We start from the raw sequence: 24,451 nt of genomic DNA on the forward strand, positions 1-24,451 counted from the left end.
GGGAGAGATTGTATACACGTTTCTGATCAGAATCTCTGTGTCATCAAGTGAATGTATAAGGCCCTTGGGTTAGAGGGCGCATACAGAGGGATAATAAGGTAGAAGAGCATGAGAAGGCATATGAAACAATCCTGGCTAAGCTGCCCTCTACAAACCTGTGTAGAATTTTCTGATATACTGTCTATCCCCAAGAAGAGGCCGGAGCTGGGCTGAGAGACAGTGGCACTGCAAGCTGTGCTGCAGCCACAATTCCGCAATGGCACGTTCACTCACACCGTCGGCACTGCGCTGGCCTTCCTCGTGCAAGCTGATGAACTGGGAGGCAAAGAGGCATGAGTCAAAACATAGACCCTGGTAGCTACAAAAAGATTGAGGCCTAATGACCTCAGAAGTAAACTGAGACAGGTAAAGGGAGACAATCAACAATAGTTTCTACCTATCATCTAGAAACTACTGAGGAAGGGATTAATGGCTTTATAGCTGGATTGGGCCACTGGTGAGGGACTAAGGAGTTAACAACTGATATGGAGCTCCAGGAAAGGATAAAGCTGCTAAACCTAGATCTTTATATTCTACCTCCTAAGAGGCATCTATTTTGGTGTAGTCAGAGGAAGAATGAACTTGACCTCTTGGTTTCTCCTGAGTTCTCAATTTCAGGTGGCCTCCTGAAAAGAATGCAAGAAAATCCTATGGGAAAGGATCTAGAAAAAATGCCACCAAAGATTCTCTACCAAAGAGAAGTTATCTGAGCACTTCTCTTTGGCACTAGCTACAGTTTTCTCTATTTAGAACTTCCTTCTAGTCTGCTGTTTCTAAAAGGAAGGTCTCATAGCTCAGGGATCAGTGCAAAAAACATATTGGCAGCAATTTCAGGCCATTTCTATGGGATAATGACTACAGTAACAATATTAGAAAAGGAAGTTGAAGGAGGGTTTATTGAGAAAAATAAAGTGAGAAGGATTTAAAAAAAATCACTGGGCTCAGGCCTTTTCTTGGGGAAAAAATAAAAAAACAAAAACCAGTGTGACATGCTGTGATTTGGCTCCCTGATCATACCAGCAATAAATCTGGCAGTGGGTGGGGTAAATATGAAACAAGACTGGCTATGAAGTGACAAGTGACAAAGATGGTGATGGATATTTGAGGATTCACTATACTATTCTAAGTTCGTACATATTTGAAATTTTCCATAATAAACAGTTAAGTAAATACATAAATTTGGCCAGCAACTACTCTGGGACAGCAAACTGAGAGGACAGGAGAAGAGAGTGCCATGGATTAGGAACACATTTGGCTATATCTGATGCTAGCCTCCAGAAATCTCACAACTTTCTAATTGGTACATCCTCCTTTTTCTTGAGCAGTTATCAGCATATCAGTCTCGGTCCCCACTTTCACCACAATTTCAGAAAATCTCTGGCCATTTGCCCTAGATTTTGAAAACCTTCACTCTGTTACCATATACACAGATCTCTTGACAACAAGAAAACTTTTTTTACCTTTCCCCCAGAGGACAGAAAAGTGGCATAGAGCCATGGGTTTGCAAGTTTAATTTTTTTCTAAAGCAAATAACACTCTCATTCAATTTAGCCTTTCAGGGATAATTTCCTTTTTTTTTTTTTCAGTTAACTGGGAAATTTGAAACACTCCATTCTTCCAGCCTAGGAGACTCTTCAGACAGAAGAAAAATAATGAAGTCTTGAAGTTACACGCCAACATACCCTTACCTTCTCAACATGAAGGGCTGAGTGTGGGCTGAGCCACCGGATATCTTTCACAAACTGCCAGTAATCAGTCTGGTGGCAACACACCTGCTGAAGGACACAAAGGGTGAGCAAATCACTAATATTATGGACCAAATCTAGTTCTAGTGTTGATATTCAAAAAGAGAAAAAAGGATATACCCTCATCAGCAATCAAAGGAATACATACATATGTTCACCCTTTTAAAGGATAATTCTTTTTTTTTTTAGGAGGTACTGGAAATTGAACCCAGGACCGCAAATATGTGAAGCAGGTGCTCAACCACCGTGCTACACTTGCTCTGCAAGGATAATTCTTAAAAATTATTTTAATAATTCTTTTGAACAGGTAGTTCATGCATATGACATAAAAAGCCATACAGGGGAATCAGCTTCAAGCATGATAGTGTGATGTGCTCTAATTACCTGCTCCCTGGTGAAACTGGTGAAAATTGTTTTTAAAACAATTAAAATAATTTGTTTTAATGTGTGGTATATATGGGTGTGGGGTATATGGGAATCTCTTATACTTTTTTAATGTAACATTTTTGTGATCTATGTATCTTTAAAAAAAAAAGACAAAATTTTAAAAATTAAAAACAAAACAACCATTCAAACCCTCTGGAAATGGTTCTACGGGCAAACAGCAAATGAATAAATAGGTATTCAAGAAAATTTACAAAAATTTAGTATGAAAGGCAAGAGTCTGTGGTATTTGAACCAAGACTGCTTTCACTCGCTCTCCTGCCAAGTCAGTGAAGCAGAGGCTCCACCCAGACTGCTATAATCAAGAACACAAGAATCCCTCTCCCCCAAGCTACTAGTCAGAGGGCTTCTTCCCAGGAAGGGTAGAACTTCAGCCTTTCTCATCCTGCCCCCAGCTGCCAGCTGCCTGTTGCTGAGACTAAGTGCAGGGCAAGTGTGGTTTGATGGGTGGGAACTCCCATCTTCCACTAAACCGAACTTAAGGCACAGAACACTGGGGCCCCAGGAGCCTTCCCCCAGTTAGTGAGATGGTGGTTCCACCTCCTGAGAGGCAACCTGAGAGGACCTCAGACTACTGCTCTGCCTAACCCCCTCCACTGAGGGCTCAGCTCCAAAAGCTGGGTGTCACTCAAACAAAAGATTGCCATTGTCCCCACCCGCAGCTTCAGAACTTTGGAACAGAGATTTCACCTTTAAATCTTTAAATCTTTAAAAAAAAAAACAAAAAAAAAAACTAGAGAGAAGTCGATGCTTGGCTTCCAAGCTTCAAAGGACAGGCTTAGTCTCAAGTTAGAGACTAAGATAGCTGATGACTTTACCATTTTGAAAATCCTAGGACCCTAAGAATTAATTATGCTGAATCTATTCTGCCCATGTTCTATAAATGGAACAATAAAGCCTGGACAAAAAAAAATAATAATAAAGCCTGGACAATAGCATATCTGCTTACAACATGGTTTACTGACTATTTTAAGCCCAGTTGAGACCTACTGCTCAGAAAAAGATTCCTTTCAAAGTATTACAGCTCATTGATAACGCACCTGGTCTTCCAAGAGTTCTGATGAAGATGTACAATGAAATGAATGTTGTTTTCATGCCTGCTAACACAATATCCATTCTGCAGCTCATGGATCAAGAAGTCATTCTAACTTTCAAGTTTTATGATTTAAAAAATACATTTTGTAAGGTTATCGCTGCCATAGATAGTGTTTCCTCGGTGGATCTGGGCAAAATAAGCTGAAAACCTCTGGAAAGGATTCACTATTCTGGAAGTCATTAAGAACAGTCATGATTCATGGGAGGAGGTCAAAATATCAACATATTAACAGGAGTTTAGAAGAAGTTGATTCTACCCCTTATGGATGACCATCAGGGGGTTCAAGACTTCAGTGAAGGAAAGAACTATAAATGCGAAAGAAATACCATGTCAACTAGAATTAGAAGTAGAGCCTGAAGACATGACTGGATTGCTTCAGTCTCAGAGTAAAACTTGAACAGATAGAGTTGATTTTTATGGATAAGCAAAGAAAGTAGTCTCTTAAAATAGAATCTATTCCTAGTGAAGATGCTGTGAACATTTGTTGAAATGACAACAAAGGACTTTGACTATTACATAAACATAGTTGACAAAGAAGCAACGGGGTTTGAGAAGATTGACTCCAACTTTGAAAGAAGTTCTACTATGGGTAAAAGGCTATCAAACAGCATCGCATGCTACAGAGAAATCTTTTGTGAAAGGAAGAATCAGTCGATTGATGCAGCAGACTTCACTGTTGCCTTAATTGAAGAAATTGCCACAGCCAAGCCAACTTTCAGCAACTACCACACTGATCAGTCAGCAGCTGTCAACATCGAGGCAAGAGCCTCCATAGCAAAAAGTATAACTCTGAAGGCTCAGAGGAAGGTCAGCAATTTTTAGCAACAGGATATTTTTTAATGAAGGTATGTACATTGTTTTCTTAAACATGCTACTGTACACTTAGATTACAGTATAGTGGAAATATAACTTCTATATGTACTGGGAGACCAAACTATTTGTTTGACTCGCTTTATAATATTATTCACTTTATTGCTGTGGTCTAGAAGTGAATCTGCAATATCTCTGAGGTGTGCCTGTATCAAGTACTGTGCTTAGAAACTATTCCTTCCAAGAGGAGCCACAATTTGATGAGATTAGTTTATAAAGGAAAAAAAGAGAGAGGACTTAAATAACTGAAATCATAAATGAAAGGGGGTCATTACTACCAGCCCTACAATAAAATAAAATAATAGAATATCTCTTATGAGTATAGATGCAAAAATCCTAAACAAAATACTAGCAAACCGAATCCAACAGCACATTATTTTTTTTGGTTTTTGGTTTTTTTTAAAGATTTATTTTTATTTATTTTTCTCCACTTCCGCTGCACCCCCCCCCCCCATTTGTCTGCTCTCTGTGTACATTTTGCTGTGTGTTCTTCTGTGACCACTTCTATCCTTATCAGCGGCACGGGGAATATGTGTTTCTTTTTGTTGCGTCATCTTGCTGTGTCATCTCTCCGTGTGTGCGGCGCCATTCTTGGGGAGGCTGCACTTTCTTTCGCGATGGGGGGCTCTTCTTAAAGGTGCACTCCTTGTGCGTGGGGCTCCCCTACACAGGGGACACCCCTGCATGGCAGGGCACTCCTTGCCTGCATCAGCACTGCATATGGGCCAGCTCCACACGGGTCAAGGAGGCCCAGGGTTTGAACTGTGGACCTCCCATGTGGTAGGCCATTGGGCCAAGTCCGCTTTCCACCAACAGCACATTAAAAGAATTATACACTGTGATCAAGTGGGATTTACCCCAGGTCTGAAAGGTTGGTTCAACATCATCAATTAATGTAATATATCACACTAATTCAAGGAAGGACAAAAAACACACATGATCATCTCAGCTGATACAGAAAAAGCACTGGGGAAAATCTAAAATCCTTCTTGATAAAAGTGTTTAGAAAACTAGAAATAAAAGGAAACTTCCCCAGAAACCGTATGTGGTTCAAGTGACTATATGGGGGGACCCAAGTTCGATTCCCAGGGCCTCCTCGTAAAGGTGTGCCCATGGAGCAAGCCAGGCACACACAAGCAACGTAGCAAGATGATGGCGCAATGAAAGAGAGATGCAAGGGAGAGTCAAGTTGAGGCACAACAAAAACCAGGAACTGAAGTGGCGCAAGTGACAGGGAACCTCTTTCCCACATTGGAGGTCCCTGGGATCAAATTCTGGTGAAGCCTAGAGGAGAAAATGAGAAGAGAAGACAAAAAAGAAACAGACACAAAAGATCATACAGAGAATGGACACAAACAGCAAAATAGCAGGGTGGGGAGGAGGGAGAGGAAAAAAAAAGTTTAAAATGAAACTTTCCAACATTAACAGTCATATATGAAAAACCCACCGAAAACATCTACTCAATGGGGAAAGACTGAAAACTTTCCCTCTAAGATCAGAAACTAAACAAGGGTATGGGTGATACACTGTGGCTGGTGGCAAGGTGAGGGATGGCCATATTTTCTGGTGTGGCCTAGCTGTTAACAACAAAAAGTATGCAAGAGATTGCCTCTTCACTCCCATGCCCTGCGGGTCCCACCCTGCATGCCTTGCATCCCACTACCCACAGGGATGTCTTACAAACCCAACTTGAATGCACACATGCCTGCTGCCACCCTCAACACAGCTGGAAGTATCCACTTTCCTTCTACCAGCAAGGCAATGTCCTCACAGTACCACCAGCTGCTGAGAGACTATGGGTAGCCATCCCTTGGCTACACCCAGGAAACTGGGAACAGCCAGGTACCCCAAAGCAAATATGCTGAGCTCCTGGTCATCACTGAAGAATTGGGAAAAGAGATCAGACTCACCTACACAGGGAGCAAGAGTGCAATGGAGAAATTAAAATGAGGCATCATTCACACTAGAGGACTGGTTTGGGGGTACCTGACAGAAACAGGACAGAATGCCAGATCTAAACCACCTTGTTAGCTTTGAAGGCCTTCCATCTTTTTACAAGATGAGAAGTTACAGTTTATCTTCTCCTTTCAGATGAAGTTCTTGTTTTCAAAATGTTAAGAGTTTGTTTTTATTTCTCCCCATTTCCCTGTCATGGTTCACTAGGCTCTAGGCTCTGGAACTACCGACTTTAAGATTGAGAAAATATTTTGCAGTTGACTAGGATTTGTGTTTTAAGTAGTCAGAAACTACCCGGGTATTTTTTCCCCCTTAAACACTGATTAAAAAATAATACATGGGGAAGCGGCTGTGGCTCAGCTGCTGGGCTCCCATTTACCATATGGGATGCCCTGGGTTCAGGTCCCAGGGCCTCCTTGTGAAGGCAAGCTGGCCCATGCCTGCGGAGAGCTGATGGCTCATGCCCACAGAGAGCTGACGGCCCATGCCCATGGAGTGCTGGCACAGCAAGATGATGCAACAAAGGGAGACAAGCAGACACAGAAGAACATGCAGCAAATGGACACAAAGAGCAGACAGAAAGCAAGCCGCAAGGAGGGAGAAATAAAATAATAATAATAATACATGATCAGTCTAGCTAAGGGTTTGTCGATTTTGTTAATCTCAAAGAACCAACTTTTGGTTTTGTTAATTCTCTCTATTGTTTTTTTGTTCTCAATCTCATTTATTTCTGCTCTGATCTTTGATATTTCACTCCTTCTACTTGCTTTGTGATTAGTTTGCTGTTCTTTTTCTAGTTCCTCCAGCTGTGTAGTTAGGTCGTTGATTTTAACTCTTTCTTCTTTTTTAATGTAAGCATTGACAGCTATAAATTTTCCTATTCTTTTATTAAAGATTTATTTATTCATTTATTTCTCTCCCCTTCCCCCACCCCACCCCGGTTGTCTGTTCTCTGTGTCTATTTGCTGCATCCTCTTTGTCCACTTCTGTTTTCGTCAGCAGCACAGGAATCTGTGTTTCTTTTTGTTGCGTCATCTTGTTGTGTCAGCTCTCCGTGTGTGCGGCGCCATTCCTGGGCAGGCTGCATTTTCTTTCGCGCTGGGCGGCTCTCCTTACGGGGTGCACTCCTTGCGCGTGGGGCTCCCCTAAGCGGGGCACACCCCTGCATGGCAGGGCACTCCTTGCGCGCATCAGCACTGCGCATGGGCCAGCTCCACACGGGTCAAGGAGGCCTGGGGTTTGAACCGCAGACCTCCCATGTGGTAGACGGGCGCCCTAACCACTGGGCCAAGTCAGCCGCCTATAAATTTTCCTTTTAACACTGCCTTTGCAGCATACCATAGGTTCTGATAGGTTGTATTCTCATTGTCATTTGTATTTGTTGCAAGACATTTATTGGTTTCTCTTGAAATTTCTTCTTTGACCCACTGATTATTTAAGAGTGTGTTGTTTACGCTCCATATATATGTGAATTATTCCTTTTTATGCCACTTATTGATTTCCAGCTTTATTCCATTATGATCAGAGAAAGTGTTTTGTATAATTTCGATTTTTTTAAATTTATTGAGATCTGCTTTGTGACCTAACATACAGTCTATCCTGGAGAAAGATCCATGAGCATTTGAAAAGAATATATATCCTGCTGTTTTGGGGTGCAATGTTCTGTTCTGGGGTGTGTGTTCTATTAGGTTTAGCCCATTTACCATATTATCCAAGCTCTCTGTTTCTTTATTGATCTTCTGCCAGATGTTCTGCCCAATGCTGAGAGTAGTGTATTGAAGTCTCCAACTATTATTGTAGAGATGTCTATTTCTCCCTTCAGTTTTGCCAGCGTTTGCCTCATGTTATCTTGGGGCACCCTGGTTAGATACATTAATACTTATGATTGAAAAGTTACCTATCTTACATCAAACTGTAGTTTTCCCCCAAGATACCAGTATCTCACTTTAATCGTCTCTTTTGAATACATTTATGTTACCTAACTTGTTCTTTTTTCCTTTTCACATGCTAATTAAGCTCTAAGGATTGTTTTTAGTAAATGCTAATAGTATACTTTACTTGGTAGCCTGTCTCAGTTTGGTATACAGTATAGATCCTGCTTAAGATAACATTTTTGCTTAAGCATTTGCATGACTATTAGTGTTTTGAAATCAAATTAAAAGTGCACAAGTTATAAATACAGAAGAGCGATCTATCATATCTAACAAGGACCCCCAAAATATTCATACTGAGACTGTGTATAGATTTCAGTTTTGTGTTTCCTGTAAGTTGATCAAAATGTCTAGAAAAAAATGACTAAAATGGTTGCATCTTTGTATGTATTTATTACTTGAAATAATAATAAAACTTATTTTCATTAACAAAAACAAACAGAAAACCAAAACAAAACAAAAAACAAGACAAAGATGCCTACTGTCATGACTGTTATTCAACATTGTACTGGAAATTCTAGCCAGAACAATAGGGCAAGAAAAAGAAATAAAAGGCATCTAAATTGGAAAGGAAGAACTAAAACATTTCCATTTGTAGATGACATGATCCTATATATAAAAAATCCTAAAAATCCACAACAAAATTACTAGAGCTAAAAACTGAATTCAGCAAAGTGGTGGAGTATAAGATCAACACCTAAAATCAGTAGTTTTCCTATACAATAACAATGAACAATGTGAAGAGGAAACAAAACTAAAAAAACAACAACAAAACATTCCATTTACAATAGCAACTAAAAGAATTTAATATCTAGGAATAAATTTAAATAAGGATGCACAGAAAACAACAAAACATTGCTAAAAGAAATCAAAGAAAAACACAAATAAATGGAAGGACATTTCATGTTCATGGATTGGAAGATTAAATAGTGTTAAGATATCAATTCTACTCAAAACAATTTACAGAGTCAATGCAACCCCAATCAAAATTCAAACAGCCTTCTTTGTAGAAATGGAGAAGCCAATCATCAAATTTATATGGAGGGATAAATGACCCTGAAAAGGAAAAGTCATCTTGAAAAAGAAGAATAATTTTAAAACGTATTACAAAGACACAGCAATCAAAACACCATTATACTGGAACAATGACAGTCAGATGGACCAAGGGTACTGAACTGAGAGTTCAGAAATCAACCCTCATGTTTATGCCAACTGATTTTCAACAAAGGGTGCCATGTCCCATTCAACTGGGAAAGAATAACCTCTTCAACAAATGGTGCTGGGAAAATTGGATATCCATATGCAAAAGAATGATGCTCAATCCTTACCTCAACCCAAATACAAAAATCAACTCAAAATTGATAAAAGACCTAAATGTAAGAACCCAAACAGTAAAACTCCTTGATGAAAACATAGGGAAGCATCTTCAGGACCATTGGTTAGGCAAGGGTTTCTGAGACTTTATACCAAAAACACAAAGAACAAAAGAAAAAATTAGATAAGTGGTACCTCATAAAAATAAAAAAATTTTGTGCATCACAAGACTTCCTCATGAAAGTAAAAAGACAATGTGAGGAATGGGAGAAAATATTTGGAAATCACATATCTGATAAGGGTTTAATATTCAGAATACATAAAGAATCCTACAAATCAAAAAGAAAAAGACAACCCAATTAAAAATGGGCAAAAGAGGGAAGCAGCTGTGGCTCAATCAGCTGGGCTTCTGTCTACCATATGGGAGGCCCTGGTTCACATCCCGGGGCCTCCTTGTGAAGGTAGGCTTGCCCGCAAGCTGCGGAGAGCCGCCCTGCCCACAAGTGCCGCGGAGTGCCGCCCAGTCCACAGACACCATTGAGAGCCGACTCAGCAAGGTGATGCAACAGAAAAAGGGAGACAAGCTAAAATACAGAAAAGTGTGCAGCAAATGGATACAGAGAGCAGACAGCAAGCAAGGCACAAGGGAGGAGGAGAAATAAAATAAATAAATATAGACACAGAGGAACGCACAGCGAGTGGGCACAGAGAGAAGACAGCGCGCAAAAAAGTCACAGGGTGGGAGGGATATAAAAAAAAAATGGGCAAAAGACTTGAGTATACATTTTCCAAAGATATACAAATGACCACAAAGCACATGAGAAGATGCTCAACATCATCAGCTATTAGAGAAATGGAAATCTAAGTCAAAATGATACCATTTCATACGCACTAGAATGGATATCACAAAAAAAGAATATAACAATATTGGAGAGAATGTGGAGAAATAGGAACACTCATTCATTGTTGGTGGCAATGTAAAATGATGCAGCTGCTGTGGAAGATCACTTATCATTTCCTCACAAAGCTAAGTATAGAATTAAAACATGACCTAGCAATCCCACTTCTAAGTATACACCCAAAAGAATTGAAAGCAGAGACTCAAACAGATATCAAATTAAGAAACTACAAGAAAAGAAAATTACAAACAAATCTCTCTAATGAACATAACTTAATAATCCTCCCTAAATACTTTCAAATAGAATCTAACAGCATATCAAAAGAGTTAAGCACAAAACCAAGTGGGATTTATTCCTGGTATGCAAGGGTGGTTCACCACAATAAAATCAATGAACATAACACAACACATTAACAATTGAAGTTGGGAAGCGGATTTGGCTCAATGGGTAGAGCGTCTGCCTACCACATGGGAGGTCCAGGGTTCAAACCCAGGGCCTCCTGACCTGTGTGGTAAGCTGGCCCACTCCCAGTGCTGATGCATGCAAGGAGTGCCGTGCCACACAGGGGTGTCCCCCCCATAGGGGAGCCCCACACACAAGGAGTGCGCCCCGTAAGGAGAGTCTCCATGTGCGAAGAAAGTGCAGCCTGCCCTGGAGTAGCGTGGCACACGTGGAGAGCTGATGCAGCAAGATGATGCAACAAAAAGAAACACAGATTCCTGTGCCGCTGGCAACAATAGAAGCAGACAAAAAAAGAACACACAGCAAATGGACACAGAGAACAGACAACTGAAGCGGGGGGAGGGAGGGAAGAAATAAATAAAATAAATCTTTAAAAAAAAATGCTTTTCATGTATTATCTCATTTAAATTCTCACAGCAACCCCAAAATGGGTACCACTATTATCTCCTCATTTTATGTAACTTTACCCAATTACACATAATTAGTGGTGAAGCTGGGATTAAAATATAAGCAGAGATGTGTGTCCCTGTCCTACAGTGGGAGAGACCTCCCCTAGTGCTGCCAATGCCCCAGTGGAGAAAGCGAGGTCAACACTGAATCTGAAATACTTAAAGTGGATACAAAACTGTTTCAGTAATGCAGAAAATGAAGTATATTATTGTGGGTGATGGTGCCATTGGCAAAACATGTCTCCTGTTATTCTACACAACAAATTCCCATCCGAATATATACCAACTGTTTTTGACAACTATGCAGTCACAGTTATGATTAGTGAAGAGTCATATACTCTTGGACTCTTTGATATCACAGGGCAAAAGGATTATGGCAGATTATGACTCACTTAAGAGGCCCTAGGTTCAATATTCCCGTCTCCAGTACCTAAAAAAAAAAAAAAAGGAAGTAGGAGGATATGAAACCCCAGTGACTCACTTGACAATTTTATCCAAAACCCAACCTCATTTATAAGAACTGCAACCAGATGGCTTCACTGGTGAACTCTACCAAACTGTCAAAGAATTAACACCGACCATTCTCAAACTCTTTCAAAAAATTGAAGAGGAGGGAACACTTCCTAATTTATTCTTTGGGGCCAGCAGTATCCTGATACCAAAACCACATAAAAACAAGAAAATAAAATTACAGACCAATTTCCCTTATGACTATAGATGCAAAAATTCTCAACAAAATACTAGCAAACTAAATCCAACAGTATGACTAAGTGGGATTTATCCCTGAATGCAAGGGTGGGTCAATGTAAGAAAATCTATCAATATATTAGCATTGCAAAGGGAGTAAATGCCAAAGATAAAGCAAATATCATTTAGTATTACTGTGTTCCACTCATTCTCAATAATCAAAGCCTAGAATGTTGAAGGATATAAAAGAAAAGAAACACAACATCATGTTGAAAAAAATTACAACTAAAACTACCACTCATAAGCATCAACCAGCTGTCTACAAATGGATGCTCAAAGGATATTCTAAAAATGATGTTATTTTGTAAATAGTTCTCAGACCTCTCCTTGGATGCTACTAAGAAGAAAATCTCAATGATTCATCATTGGCATCCTTACCTCCTCTTCATCATCATAGAAAATCATTAGCTAGGGAAGTGGATTTGGCCTGACGGATAGGGCGTCTACCTACCACATGGGAGATCCAAGGTTAAAACCCAGGGCCTCCTGACCCGTGTGATGAGCTGGCCCACGCACAGTGCTGATGCGCACAAGGAGTGCCCCGCCAAGCAGGGGTGTCCCCCGCATAGGGGAGCCCCACGCGCAAGAAGTGCGCCCTGTAAATAGAGCTGCCCAGCGTGAAAAAAGTGCAGCCTGCCCAGGAGTGGTGCGGAACACACACAGAGCTTACGAAGCAAGAAGATGCAACAAAATGAGACACAGATTCCTGGTGCCGCTGACAAGATTACAAGCGGACACAGAACACACAGCAAATGGACACAGAGCATAGACAACTGGGGGAGGGGACCGGGAAGGGGAGAGAAATAAATAAAAAATAAATCTTTAAAAAAAAAATAAGAAAATTATTAGGTAGCTCTTTGTAAGCTCTAAATGCTTTACATATACTAATTTGCTTATCCTCACAACTATACGAAGTAGACAGATACTTTTATTACGTATCTTGTTTTATTGGTGAGGAAACTAAAAGCAGAGAGAGGTGAAGCGTCTTGTCTAAAGTTACACAGCTAATAAATATAGGAGCTGGAACTTGATATATATAGGAGCTCTACTCTTGATAAATATAGGAGCTCTACTCTTAACTGCTACCTATTAACCACACATACTAATTCTTCCTTTTTTTTTTTTTTCACAGAGATTTATTGGTTTATTTATTCCCTGCCACCCCCATTGTTTTTAGGCTCGCTGTCTGCTTTCTGAGTCCATTTGCTGTGTGTTCTTCTGTGTCTGCTTGTCTTCTCTTCAGGTAGCACTGGGAACCGATCCTGAGACCTTCCAAAGTGGGAGAGAGACACTAAATCTCTTGCACCACCTCAGCTTCCTGGTCTGTTGCATCTCTTATTGTCTCTCCTCTGTGTCTCTTTTTTGTTGCATCATCTTGCTGCGCCAGCTCTCCATGTGGGCCAGCACTCCATGAGGCCCAGAATACTATGTGGACCAGCACTCCGTGTGGGCCAGCTCTCCGCTCAGGCCAGCTCGCTATGCAGGCCAGCTTGCCTTCACCAGGAGGCCTGGGAATCAAACCCTGGACCTCCTATATGGTAGATGGGAGCCCAATCGCTTGAGCCATATCCACTTCCCTAATTCTTCCTTTTTTTCACCTCTTATTTTCACTAGTCATGTTTATATGTACTAAAGTTTCCGTATATAATTTGAGAACATGCAGCAAAAAAGGAACACAATTCTTTCTTCCTATTACTAATTTGAAATAAAGATAGTGAGAAAAGAAATCTAAATTGAGGGAACTAGCTGGAAATTCTAATTCAAAGAGAATCAGGGGAAGAACTGATGATATTGTATTGGGAAAAAAACATTAATTGTTACACCAATCTCGTCAAGCCTAAAAAATAAATTATCACTGTATCATACCGGCTTCTAGACAAAAAGATTTTCCTAAAGGAAAGCATATTTAATGTAACTGAGCACATGGAGCTTCACCTTGCCATTCTGCAAAAGCATTTCTTAGATGAAAGTCAGGGAACAGTTGAATACATTTTTGCCTTGGCACTTTTTCTTCCTTTATTCTACCTACTTCTGAAAACAGTATGATTTTAAATCAAAACTAAGGTTCAGAAGAAAGAGCTTCCTGACTGTGGCATACTGAATAATGGTCCCCCCAAGATACTGATACCCTAATTCCTAGAACCTTATATGGCAAAAGGGACTTTGCAGATGTGACTAAACTAAGGACCCTGAGATGGGAAGGTTATCCTGGATTGTCGGGTGGGCCCAATGTAATCTCAAGAGTCCTCAGAGAGAGTGAGATCAGAGGAACAGAAGGACATGATAATGGAGGCAAAAAGAGAGATACTGCTGCTGACTTTGAAGATGGAGGAAGGGTCCATGAACCAGGAAGGCAGGAAATGCAGCTCTAGAAGCTGGAAAAGGCAAGGAAACAGATTCTCCCTTCAAGTCTCCCTAGGGAACATAGCCCTGTCCTGACAATACTGTGGTTTTGGCCTAGTAAAACCCATTTCAGATTTCTGACCTCCAGAACAATAAGATAATAAATTTGTGTTATTTTAAGCCACTGAGTTTGTAGTCGTGTTATAACAGCAACAGGAAAATAAATGACCTAATGTCTTATTGTTAAATTGTCCTATATCATTTATTTATTCCATTGACATATATGATATATCAGGCTAATATAATAAATGAAATGCTCTGGATAAAAAAAAAATGTCTAAAGACATGGTCCTACCTTCAAGGGTTCACAATCTAGTGGCCTTCATTTTTTCCCTGCCAACCAACTTAATGCAACTGCTTCTTTCCAGCAAGTGATTCAGCCAATCTGGTGAAAAAGAAGAGTTCTGCATACCTGGTCATGTATGAGTCCATGATAGAGGATGCTCTGCATGTCCCTGCAAAGCCGCTCCAGGCCACCATACTTGGACCAGACGTTGGGACTGTTGGTTGACACCAAACCCTCCACAGTAGTCTTCAAGTTACCCAGCAACTGCCAGTGCTCCCTCCTGCAAGGGCATCAATGGTACCAATGGTTAGTTAACTTTGTTGTACCTGATCCTGATCCTATCAAAGAAAGTTTGAGTCACGAAGCCTCCTGCTCCATATCCTAACATTTTCTACCCTATTAAATTTGTCACTTGCACATAAGACCCAACTCTGAGAAGACTAAAGTTGTAAAGCACACAGAGATTAAAAAAAAAAAAAAAACTCACAAAGGTGCATTATGTATTGTAAACTGATTTTTGCCTACTGTCTCATTCAATTTCATATAAGGAGCGTATAACCCTGTGTCAATACAAAGATTGTGAGCCATTAAAATCAATTTCTGGACAATGACAGTATTGGGCAATATATAAAGAGATGAGGGCATATGCTTAAATTCAGAATCAGAAATAAATCTTTTGCCAAACAAATTTAAAAAGTGAAAAGATTACTTTTTACTTACTATATTTCCAAGCACTAACTATAGTGCAATGAAGAGTAGAAAATGCTTTATACACATACCTGTACACAAATATTATGACTAAGAATGCAAATAGCCCTATACACATACCTGTACACAAATATGACTAAGAATGCAAATTGCCCTCACTCTTTTTTTATCCTATGATTTTTTTAAGATTTATTTTTATTTATTTCTCTCCCCTTCTCCCCCACCCCCTGGTCCCAGCTGTGTGTTCTCTGTGTCCATTTTGCTGCGTGTTCTTCTTTTTATCGGCTTCTGTTGTTGTCAGCGGCACAGGAATCTGTATTTCTTTTTGTTGCGTCATCTTGCTGTGTCAGCTCTCTGTGTGTGTGGTGCCATTCTTGGGCAGGCTGCACTTTCTTTTGTGCTGGGCAGCTCTCCTTACGGGATGCACTCCTTGCACGTGGGGCTCCCCTACATGGGGGACACCCCTGCGTGGCATGGCACTCCTTGCGCGTATCCACACTGCACATGGGCCAGCTCCACACGGGTCAAGGAGGCCTGGGGTTTGAACCACGGACCTCCGTGTGGTAGACGGACGCCCTATCCACTGGGCCAAGTCGACTTCCCTATCCTGTGATTTTTTAAGTTAAAACTGAGACAATTTTTTTTTTTTTGAGTTTGTACTGTCATTTTGGGACATGCTCCCAAATCAAACAGCTAGTGATTGGCTAATTCTCCTGGACCATTTGAAGCACTTTAGTGGAAAAGTTTGAAAATTGGTCTTCAAGATACTTCTTTTATTTTTTTCTTTTTTTAAGTTTCTTAAATTCTAAAAGCCGCATTTCTCAACATAGCTTCCAACTTAATAAAAACTCAAAACCAACTGCAATTGAATGAAAAGAACTGGATGCACTTAATCAAACTGGTTAAGGAAAACATAAGAAGATGAGGTACCAAACTCCTTCCCCTGGGTCCCCAGTTGTTATTTTGCACATTTTCACCTTGGCCTCTCATTTATTAAAATACTACTTCTTTCTTCTTTTCAAATTCAGTAATGGGAATATCAGTGATTTCTTCAGGGAACTTTCACCATAACTTTTTTAAAAATTTCTTTTTCTTTCACCATAACTTTTAAAAATCACTTAAATACCTATAAGTATAAGAGGGTTTTGAATTTCAATGTTTCTAATTCTGTCAGTACTCAAAACTATTTGTACTTTTAATGAACTATTTTAGGAAAGTGTATGAGTGGGGTAAAGGCAGGCAAATAAAATCTACAAATAATTTTTGAAAAGGAATGAAGTTAGGTATGATATAGGAGTATTATCTTAAAAGAAAAGGCCAGATAGGTCTCATTCTAGTCTTCTGCTCTGTAGCCCGAGACCAAAAGTTTATTTGAATTGGGCTATACCAGGATTTATTAACTTATGACATTAGATATTTGAGTCATCAAACTTCCCTTGTTCTATTTCTATACCAGTCCTGAGAGATATCTCAAGAGAACTAAAATCCATACAAGAGACTGAGGTAGTCATAAAAATGTCATTTATTGTTGTACTGTGAGAATTGCCACCATAGAGGGCAACTGACTGCCAACTTTTTCTTCAGTGACTATTGGTCTATGCTTCCTCAGGGCCAACCAGCCTCTGGCCTGTTCTGACTAACACAGTTTTTACATTCTAACAGATTACAATCAATTCTTACAGGCCTGAGAGCCATCTGGTTCATCAAGTAACTCTGCATATCTGTGTTCTGATTCATTCTTATTGATCTTACAACTTAACTATCAAAGTAAATTATAATAAATCCCAAAAGCAGATACCAAATACCCTATAATCCTAGGGCTTTGAGTCTAAAGTATACAAAGAACACTGAAATCCTAGAAAACCCTGAGCATTCATATCTATTAACAACTTCCTCTGGACAAAGTTAAAAAGCTTCCCTTCATCACAGTATAGTGTCGGTGAGATACCAAAACTATAAAAGAATGTAGCTTTTAGTCTTGAATACACCAAATCTTCTACTTTTGGTATGTGCTCATATAGAAGAAAAACAAACATTAAAGGGAAGCTGACGTGGCTCAGTGTTTTAGTGCTGGCTTCCCACATACGAGGTCCTTGGGTTCAATTCCCGGCCCCAGTATCTCAAAAAAATAAAAAAATAAAAAATAAATAAATGCTTAAAAATTTTATTTACATAGCTAGTTCTTTAGTATCTTCACCATTTTAGGATCCTTTACTCTAATGATATAAATATTATTTTCAGAAAGTTGAAATATTAAGTTCAATTGAAGAACATTGTGACTGGATTAATCCATTCATGCCTGGAGCAGAGATGCAAGTAAGCAGATTACAGTGGAGAAATCAAATCTCTCTTCCCACACTTTAAGCAGGTAATGTCAGTCTTTTCCTAGGTTAAACCTGTTTGGTAATAATTATTTGGATATCACTCTGTGTTTACATGTAGCCTTTATGTAGGCATGGCCAAGGCCTCTGAAGTGTATTAGAATCAAAACAGCTCTTTGCACAACCACTTCTCCAAGTACACAGTGTTCTTCTTTAATCATCATAAATTATAATCAAGTCTTTCTAACCTTTCTAACCTTCTAACCGAAGTCTGAGTGGTAAGGATCAGCATAACCCTTCACTACCTTAGTCATTTTCATAACCAACAGTAAAGCCAATCTCAGAATAAAGTCCCATCTGTTTCTTCCTGGGAGAACTGGAACCACATTCTTCAACTTCCCAAATCACAGTATGAAATGACTCTCAAGGTTTAAAAAAAATTACAAGTAAACCACAGAAAATAAATGTTATTTTTTAATACCTGTAACACCATGTAACTAATTTATATAAGTGGAAGCACTATACAACTGTAAAGTGAGGTTCAATGTAAAAAATATATTTACATATCTTTGATTACCTAACATACTTTATAGCGGCAAAAGGAAACAGTTTCAACTTATTGGCCTTCACCTCTACAATGTGCCCAGTTATCTAGAATGGATCATGGTATCAATTATCTGAGGTAAGAATTGAAGGTCAAGTTGTCCAAGTCAGGTAGTGATGTGATTCTTGATGGAGGAAGGGTGGGTTGGTATGAAATTCATACTATAGAATAACATGAAACCACTAAAATTTTTGATTAGGAAGTTTCTGAAGCTAATGATAGCATGTCAAAGTATAAAAACCAGAACATAAGATTATGTTTATGATCTCAACATAAAAATACTGGAAGAAATCATGATACATTAATAGTGGGTATGTTTGGTGATATGAAAGGAATGTAAAAAGAATGTTTAGGCCTTCCCTGAGACTAGCAATTAGTTAGAGAACAATAATCTGAACAAAGTTAGCTAACAAGTTACTGGAAACACCATGAAGGATTTTTAAATATACCAAATATCAAGGGCTTCTTATACTGAAAGAATGTGGTCAGGCAGGCACCTGGGGCTTTTAATGCCAGAAAACATTTCCTGGGAAGAAGTAATGGGTTCCTCCTTAAAATTATGGTTTGGAGAAAAACGTAATTAAGTGAAATAATTATCGGTAACACCAAGGTAAAAAGAGACTACCACATTTCATCAGGCTAATAATATCTTCTTATCAGGTTAATATTTTCTGTTTTAATTATAGAGTGTTCAACTTACAGAGTATGTAGTTAAATATTTATGCTGCTTTTTAAATAAATAATATGCTTAAAGAAAAAACATACTTGACTGTATTATACAGTCTCTTGGGTCTGGGGGATTTAGCCAGACAGTGGTCACCAGCAGAATCTTAAGAGGGAATAAACAGGACCTGCAGGCATGCTTTGCAACTTTGTATCTATTCAACAAATGCCTCACTAACCGTACCAAATTTGAAAAGTATAGAACTTACTGAATTTCAACGGTGTGCTGATATAACAAAGGAAAAGAAACTCCTTATATCAGAAGCCTAACTACTGATGATGCACAAACTCCTCAGTACAAAGTTAAACAATTCTCCATCACATTACCCTAATCCATCAGTCAACTTTCTATCTCAGTACTCTTCAATCTCAATACAGTCACTCTATCACACTCTATTAGAAACACGACTATCTCACTCCTCCTTCCATGACTTTACGCATGCAGATCTTTCCACTTGGAACATCTCTTCTCTTCTTGCTCCATTCAGGGATTCAAATTCAGCTCTAGCTTAACCTCCTTCCCAAGAGGTTACAAATAATCTCAGTTTTCAGAACCCACATGGGGACCAGATGTGGATCAAGTGATTGGGCAACCACCTCTCATGCAGGAGGTCTCGGGTAAACTTCCCATTGCCTTTTGAAAAATGAAAAAAGGAAATAAAATAACAAGCAAAACAGACAGAAAAACCAACTCAGGGAAGCTAATGTGGCTCAGTGGTCAAGTGCCAGCACCATACCTAAGAGGTCCTAGGTTCAATTCCCAGCCCCTGGTACCTCAAGAAAAGAAAAAAAGAAAGAAAGGAAAAAAAGAACTTCTGCCCTATAGCATATGCTGTCAATATACTACTCCTTCTAAGTTTTTTTTTCCTAGGTAACAGGGCCAGGGATTGAACCCCAAACCCCATATGTGGGAAGCTGGAGCTCTACCACTGAGCCACATTGGCTCCCGAACTGGTTTTTCGTTTGTTTGCTTGTTGCTTGTTCTTTTTTGTTTTTTAGGAGCACCATGGACCAAATCCTGGGCCTCCCATGTGGGAAGCAAGCGCCCAACTGCTTGAGCCACATCTGCTCCCCTAATGATATTTTTTTCCGTTGTTATTTAAGGGCATATGGCTGTTTCCATAAGGACAGGGACCATGTCTTTTCAACTTCTTTTATATTTTAATGGAAGGGAAAAGAAGCTATCCAGTGAAAAGAGAACAGACTTCAGAGTCAGTCCAACCTGAATTTGAATCCTAGCTCTCCAGACACTAGTTGTGCATCCTTGAGCAAGCTACTTAAACCTTTAAGCTTCAGTTCCCTCATTTGTAAAATGACAACAACAACTGCTTCATAGGGTGAAGTGTAACTGATAATCTACAGAAAACATCATCATAGATATGCCTTCCCTTTTTTCCATCCTAGTCTCCCTGTGAACTTCTATAACATAAAATCTAATGAATCCAACTAAATCAGGAAGGGTATCTTCAATAAAGCCTTCTCACCCATTCGGCTTCAAAGAAAATGCTACACAAATATCCTAGGATTAGGCAGTCTGTAACATAAATGAGATTAGTCACATTGCTCCATATCCAAAGAATATCTCAACTGCATTTAAACTCCTCTTGATGAGCACAAATTCCAAGGCCCTGTTTAATATGAATGCTGCTCTCACTGAAGTAGGAAAGCTAGGATAGACTTCCTCAAATATTGGATGCATTTTGTACAAAGCAGAAACTCAAATCTGCTTACTTAAATGAATGGAAGAGACATATAAGATTTTACTGCAGAACAATGAGGTCAATTTCATGAGTCATAAGAAAAGCCAGTCTCATTGCTTTACAATCTCACCTCATAAAGTCTGGGTAGCAGAGTGCTTTACAAACAAGGTAAAAGAACCACCTTTCAATAGCAAATGCATAGAAGAACAGACAGTGGATCAGTCTTCTCAGTTTTAGGTATACTATCTAAAATTTTAAAATAACCATTATTAGAACTGAAACCAGACTATCTTCAAAACTGCTGAGAGAAGGAAACAGCAAGAAAGTATTATAAAAAATCATTTTTAAAAAATGACATATTTAAGACCAAACAGATTGAATAATGTGTTTGCTATATTAGATATAGAAAGCTACATTCTGAAATACATCTTTTTTAAGCACCCATAAAACATTCACCAAAACGGGCCTTGTACTAAGATGCCAAAAATCATCAGTAAATCCTCCAAAGTAAAATAGTACAGACCATATTCTCTGACCAAAAAGCAATAAAACAGTAAGTAAAAACAAAAGGAGGAGAAACAAATAGAAAAAAAACTTCCTGGAAAATTGAAAACTCTTAAATGACTTTTGAGGAGGCAGAAAGAGAATCATGGTCTTGAAGGGAGGTGAATGAAGACGGCATCAAGGCTCTTCCACGCTTGTTTGCAAAAGCATCCAAATGAGAGAGCTCGTAGGAAAACTGCCTTAGAACACTTTAGAAATGCTGGGATTCTGCTGACTGCTTTCTAGTCAAGTGTCAATCATCTCCTCAGCTCTGTGATTCAGCAGGGTTTCTGTGAGATTCATTGGAAGAGGCCATGACACCATAAACTTTCAGAAAGTTTGCTAAGTCCCTATGATTTCCTTTCATTATCTTCCCTCTTCGCTATCAAGTGTGGATTAAATTTTAAGTAAGCATGAGCCAGAGGAAACTAAAGATATGTAAAAATGCTATAGTTGTTTCCTGGAAAATTCAAATTAAAGTCTGTAATGGCACTGTCCACCAGGACTTTCTTCAATGCTGGTAATGTTCTATATCTGTGTGATTCAATATGGTAGCCACTAGCCATTGTTGCTATTAAGCACTTGAAATAAGGCTAGAATGGCTAAGGAACTGAAATTTTATATTTTATTTAGTTTTAATTAATCTAAACTTAAATAGTCACATGTAGCTAGTGGCTATCTTATTGAACATAACAAGTCTCCAACCTACCAAAGTAGGATGATGAAACTACTGAAGGAAAAAAAATTTTTTTTAAATTTCCAGTTAGTTGAAAGAGTGATAAAGTTATAAAAAGCAGAAACAGATGTGGGGAGTGTAGATACTAAGAAAAGCTTCAGGCTTCAGCTCCTGCAGTCAGCTGCTACATCCTTCCTCCTGAGTTCTGACACTAGCAGTTTCCCCCACAGCTTCAAGAGAACGTTTCTGTATTTTTTTGTACTAATAATTGAACTAACAATACAGAGTGCTCTAAAGTCATGTGATCCCCTGCTTTTTTTTGCTACTATTATTATATAAGCTGTCAACCCCTAGCACAGTCAAAGGGAAAGAAAATAGGAATTGAAGATAAATGTGAAAAAGTGAAAATGAATAGGGAGAAGGTCCTTTCAAAGGCAATAGTACCAGAGGCACCTGCTCAATTGTAAGAAGCATGACCAAATTATTAACATTTTCACTCCCTGAATGAACATTCATTGAACACCAATTATACATCAGGCACTACGCTAGGCACTGGTGCTACAGTGGTGAAAGAGGAAGGGTCACCGTCTCTCCTGGAATTCAGAAGGTAAAGAGGGAAATGGGCACTTCAATACTATTCTACAAAGTGAGAAATGCTATCAGATGGAAAAGGGCAGATCAGGAATGTCTTCTAAAGCAGCATGGTTAAAAGGATGACAAAAAGCTCTCCAGGCCAAGAGGGGGGTGTAGAGAAGCAAGAATGAGAATGTAAGGCGGGAGGTGCAAGAATGAATGCCATGGTTTTGTACCTGGGAAGTCCATAGGGACTAAAGTACAGAGTGAATACAATGTTAAAAAAGGTTTGACTCTATTTATTTTCCATGGGAAATCACTGAACATTGCTAAGCAAAATACTCTAATATTTTTGTTTCTGAAAAATTAAGCTGGTAGCAGTGTGGAGGCTGTCCTGAAATGAGGGAACTGAATTCACATTGGGAGTCTAGAGTAAGAGAGCAATGCTAGAGAAAGACCATTCTTTTAAACTGTTTAGTAGTTTCACCAATCTCCAACCAGCTGGCATTTAGGAAACCCTTGGGAAACTTAAGTATCCTCCCTAAGCACTAGAATTTGCTAAAGTGATAACTAGCTAGATGGAAAACAATAGGCACAGCTACACTTTCCAGGGGAAGTTAAAATTTAAAAGCTAGGGAAGCGGATTTGGCCCAATGAATAGGGCGTCCCCCTACCACATGGGAGATCCAAGGTTCAAACCCCGGGCCTCCTTGACCCGTGTGATGAGTTGGCTGAGCGCAATGCTGATGCGTGCAAGGAGTGCCGTGCCACGCAGGGGTGTCCCCGCGTAGGGGAGCCCCACACGCAAGGAGTGCGCTCTGTAAGAAGAGCCACCTAGCGCGTAAAAAGTGCAGCCTGCTGAGGAATGGTGCTGCACACACGGAGAGCTGACACAGAAAGATGACACAACAAAACGAGACACCGATTCCGGGTGCCACTGACAAGAATCCAAGTGGACACAGAAGAACACACAGTGAATGGACACAGAGAGCAGATAACTGGAGGGGAGGGGAGAAATAAAAAATAAATTTAAAAGCTCAACCAATACCTCGGCCCCCAGTATGCTAACACAGGTAGAGGCGCCAAAGAAGGAGACAGAAGTAGATTTATTTATTTATTTATTGCACTTAGTGCCTACTAGGCAGTCTGTGAGGAGCTTTATGCACATTATCTTATTGAATCTTCACAGGAAGGCAATATTCTCACTAAGACATGATGAATAACTTGGCCAAGCCAAGTTAAGCAGTGGAGCGAGAATTCAAATGGAGATACATCTGGCTTTTTTTTTTTTTTTAACATCTGGCTTTAATGCTGATGAATGCTTCACTCTATCATTTGCTTTCAGAAATGGATTTATCTTTAACATATAAAAATGGTGTTCTCTCAACAGGAAGATTATTTCTGAGTCTGGGTTTTATTGGTTACAGAAATTTTTGGTTTTCAGTGACCCAGCCACAACGCCTCAATTCTCAGTTATAAGGTATGTATTTGCCAGTTGTCTACCTGGAGCTAAGAAGATCTTTGGTGCCATGAAGCCTTATTAAATAACACATTCTAAGTTAACCAGTCACCAACAGAGAGTAGGCCTATAGCAACAATGCAAGTGACTTTGTGGGGTGAATCCCACTGCTGAAATTAAATTTCAATTACCATTCCTAGGTTAAGAAGCAAGCATGGAAAGAATAGACAGGAAAGGAGCTGTCCTACTAGCCTGAATGATAAACAAAGAATGATACAAAAAATTTATTCACTATATTACACATTTCTTTGTCATAGCACAGAATAAGTATTTAAAATGCAGACTGTGGAGCCAGACTGCTTGGGTTTGAACCCTGGTTCTACCAGGGATTTGTTGTGTGACCTTAGCAACTTTTGTATCCTATGTCTCAGCTTCCTCATCTATGAAATGGTGATAATAAGAGTACCCACCACATATAGTTATTAGGATTAAATAAATTGATA

At 39.4% G+C, this 24,451-nt stretch overlaps 1 protein-coding gene across 13 annotated transcripts in view; it reads right to left on the reverse strand.

Annotated features, from left to right (window-relative positions):
- Nucleotides 1–24,451, reverse strand: part of RUBCN (rubicon autophagy regulator) — an 84,222-nt gene that overhangs the window by 42,402 nt on the left and 17,369 nt on the right. For 7 of the 13 annotated variants that reach the window (XM_071214733.1, XM_071214731.1, XM_071214730.1 and 4 more), the window contains exons 2-4: nt 14,768–14,921; nt 1,728–1,811; nt 156–315 (exon numbers count right to left, since the gene is read on the reverse strand). In XM_071214733.1, the coding sequence (XP_071070834.1) occupies nt 156–315; nt 1,728–1,811; nt 14,768–14,806 (283 nt within the window). In that variant the 5' untranslated portion in view covers nt 14,807–14,921. Of the gene's footprint in view, nt 1–155; nt 316–1,727; nt 1,815–14,767; nt 14,922–24,451 lie in introns of all 13 variants that reach the window. The other 6 variants (XM_004465839.4, XM_071214732.1, XM_004465835.3 and 3 more) reach the window with 1 other exon arrangement.

Source organism: Dasypus novemcinctus, chromosome 4 (genome assembly GCF_030445035.2).
Source record: "Dasypus novemcinctus isolate mDasNov1 chromosome 4, mDasNov1.1.hap2, whole genome shotgun sequence".
NCBI lineage: Eukaryota > Metazoa > Chordata > Mammalia > Cingulata > Dasypodidae > Dasypus > Dasypus novemcinctus.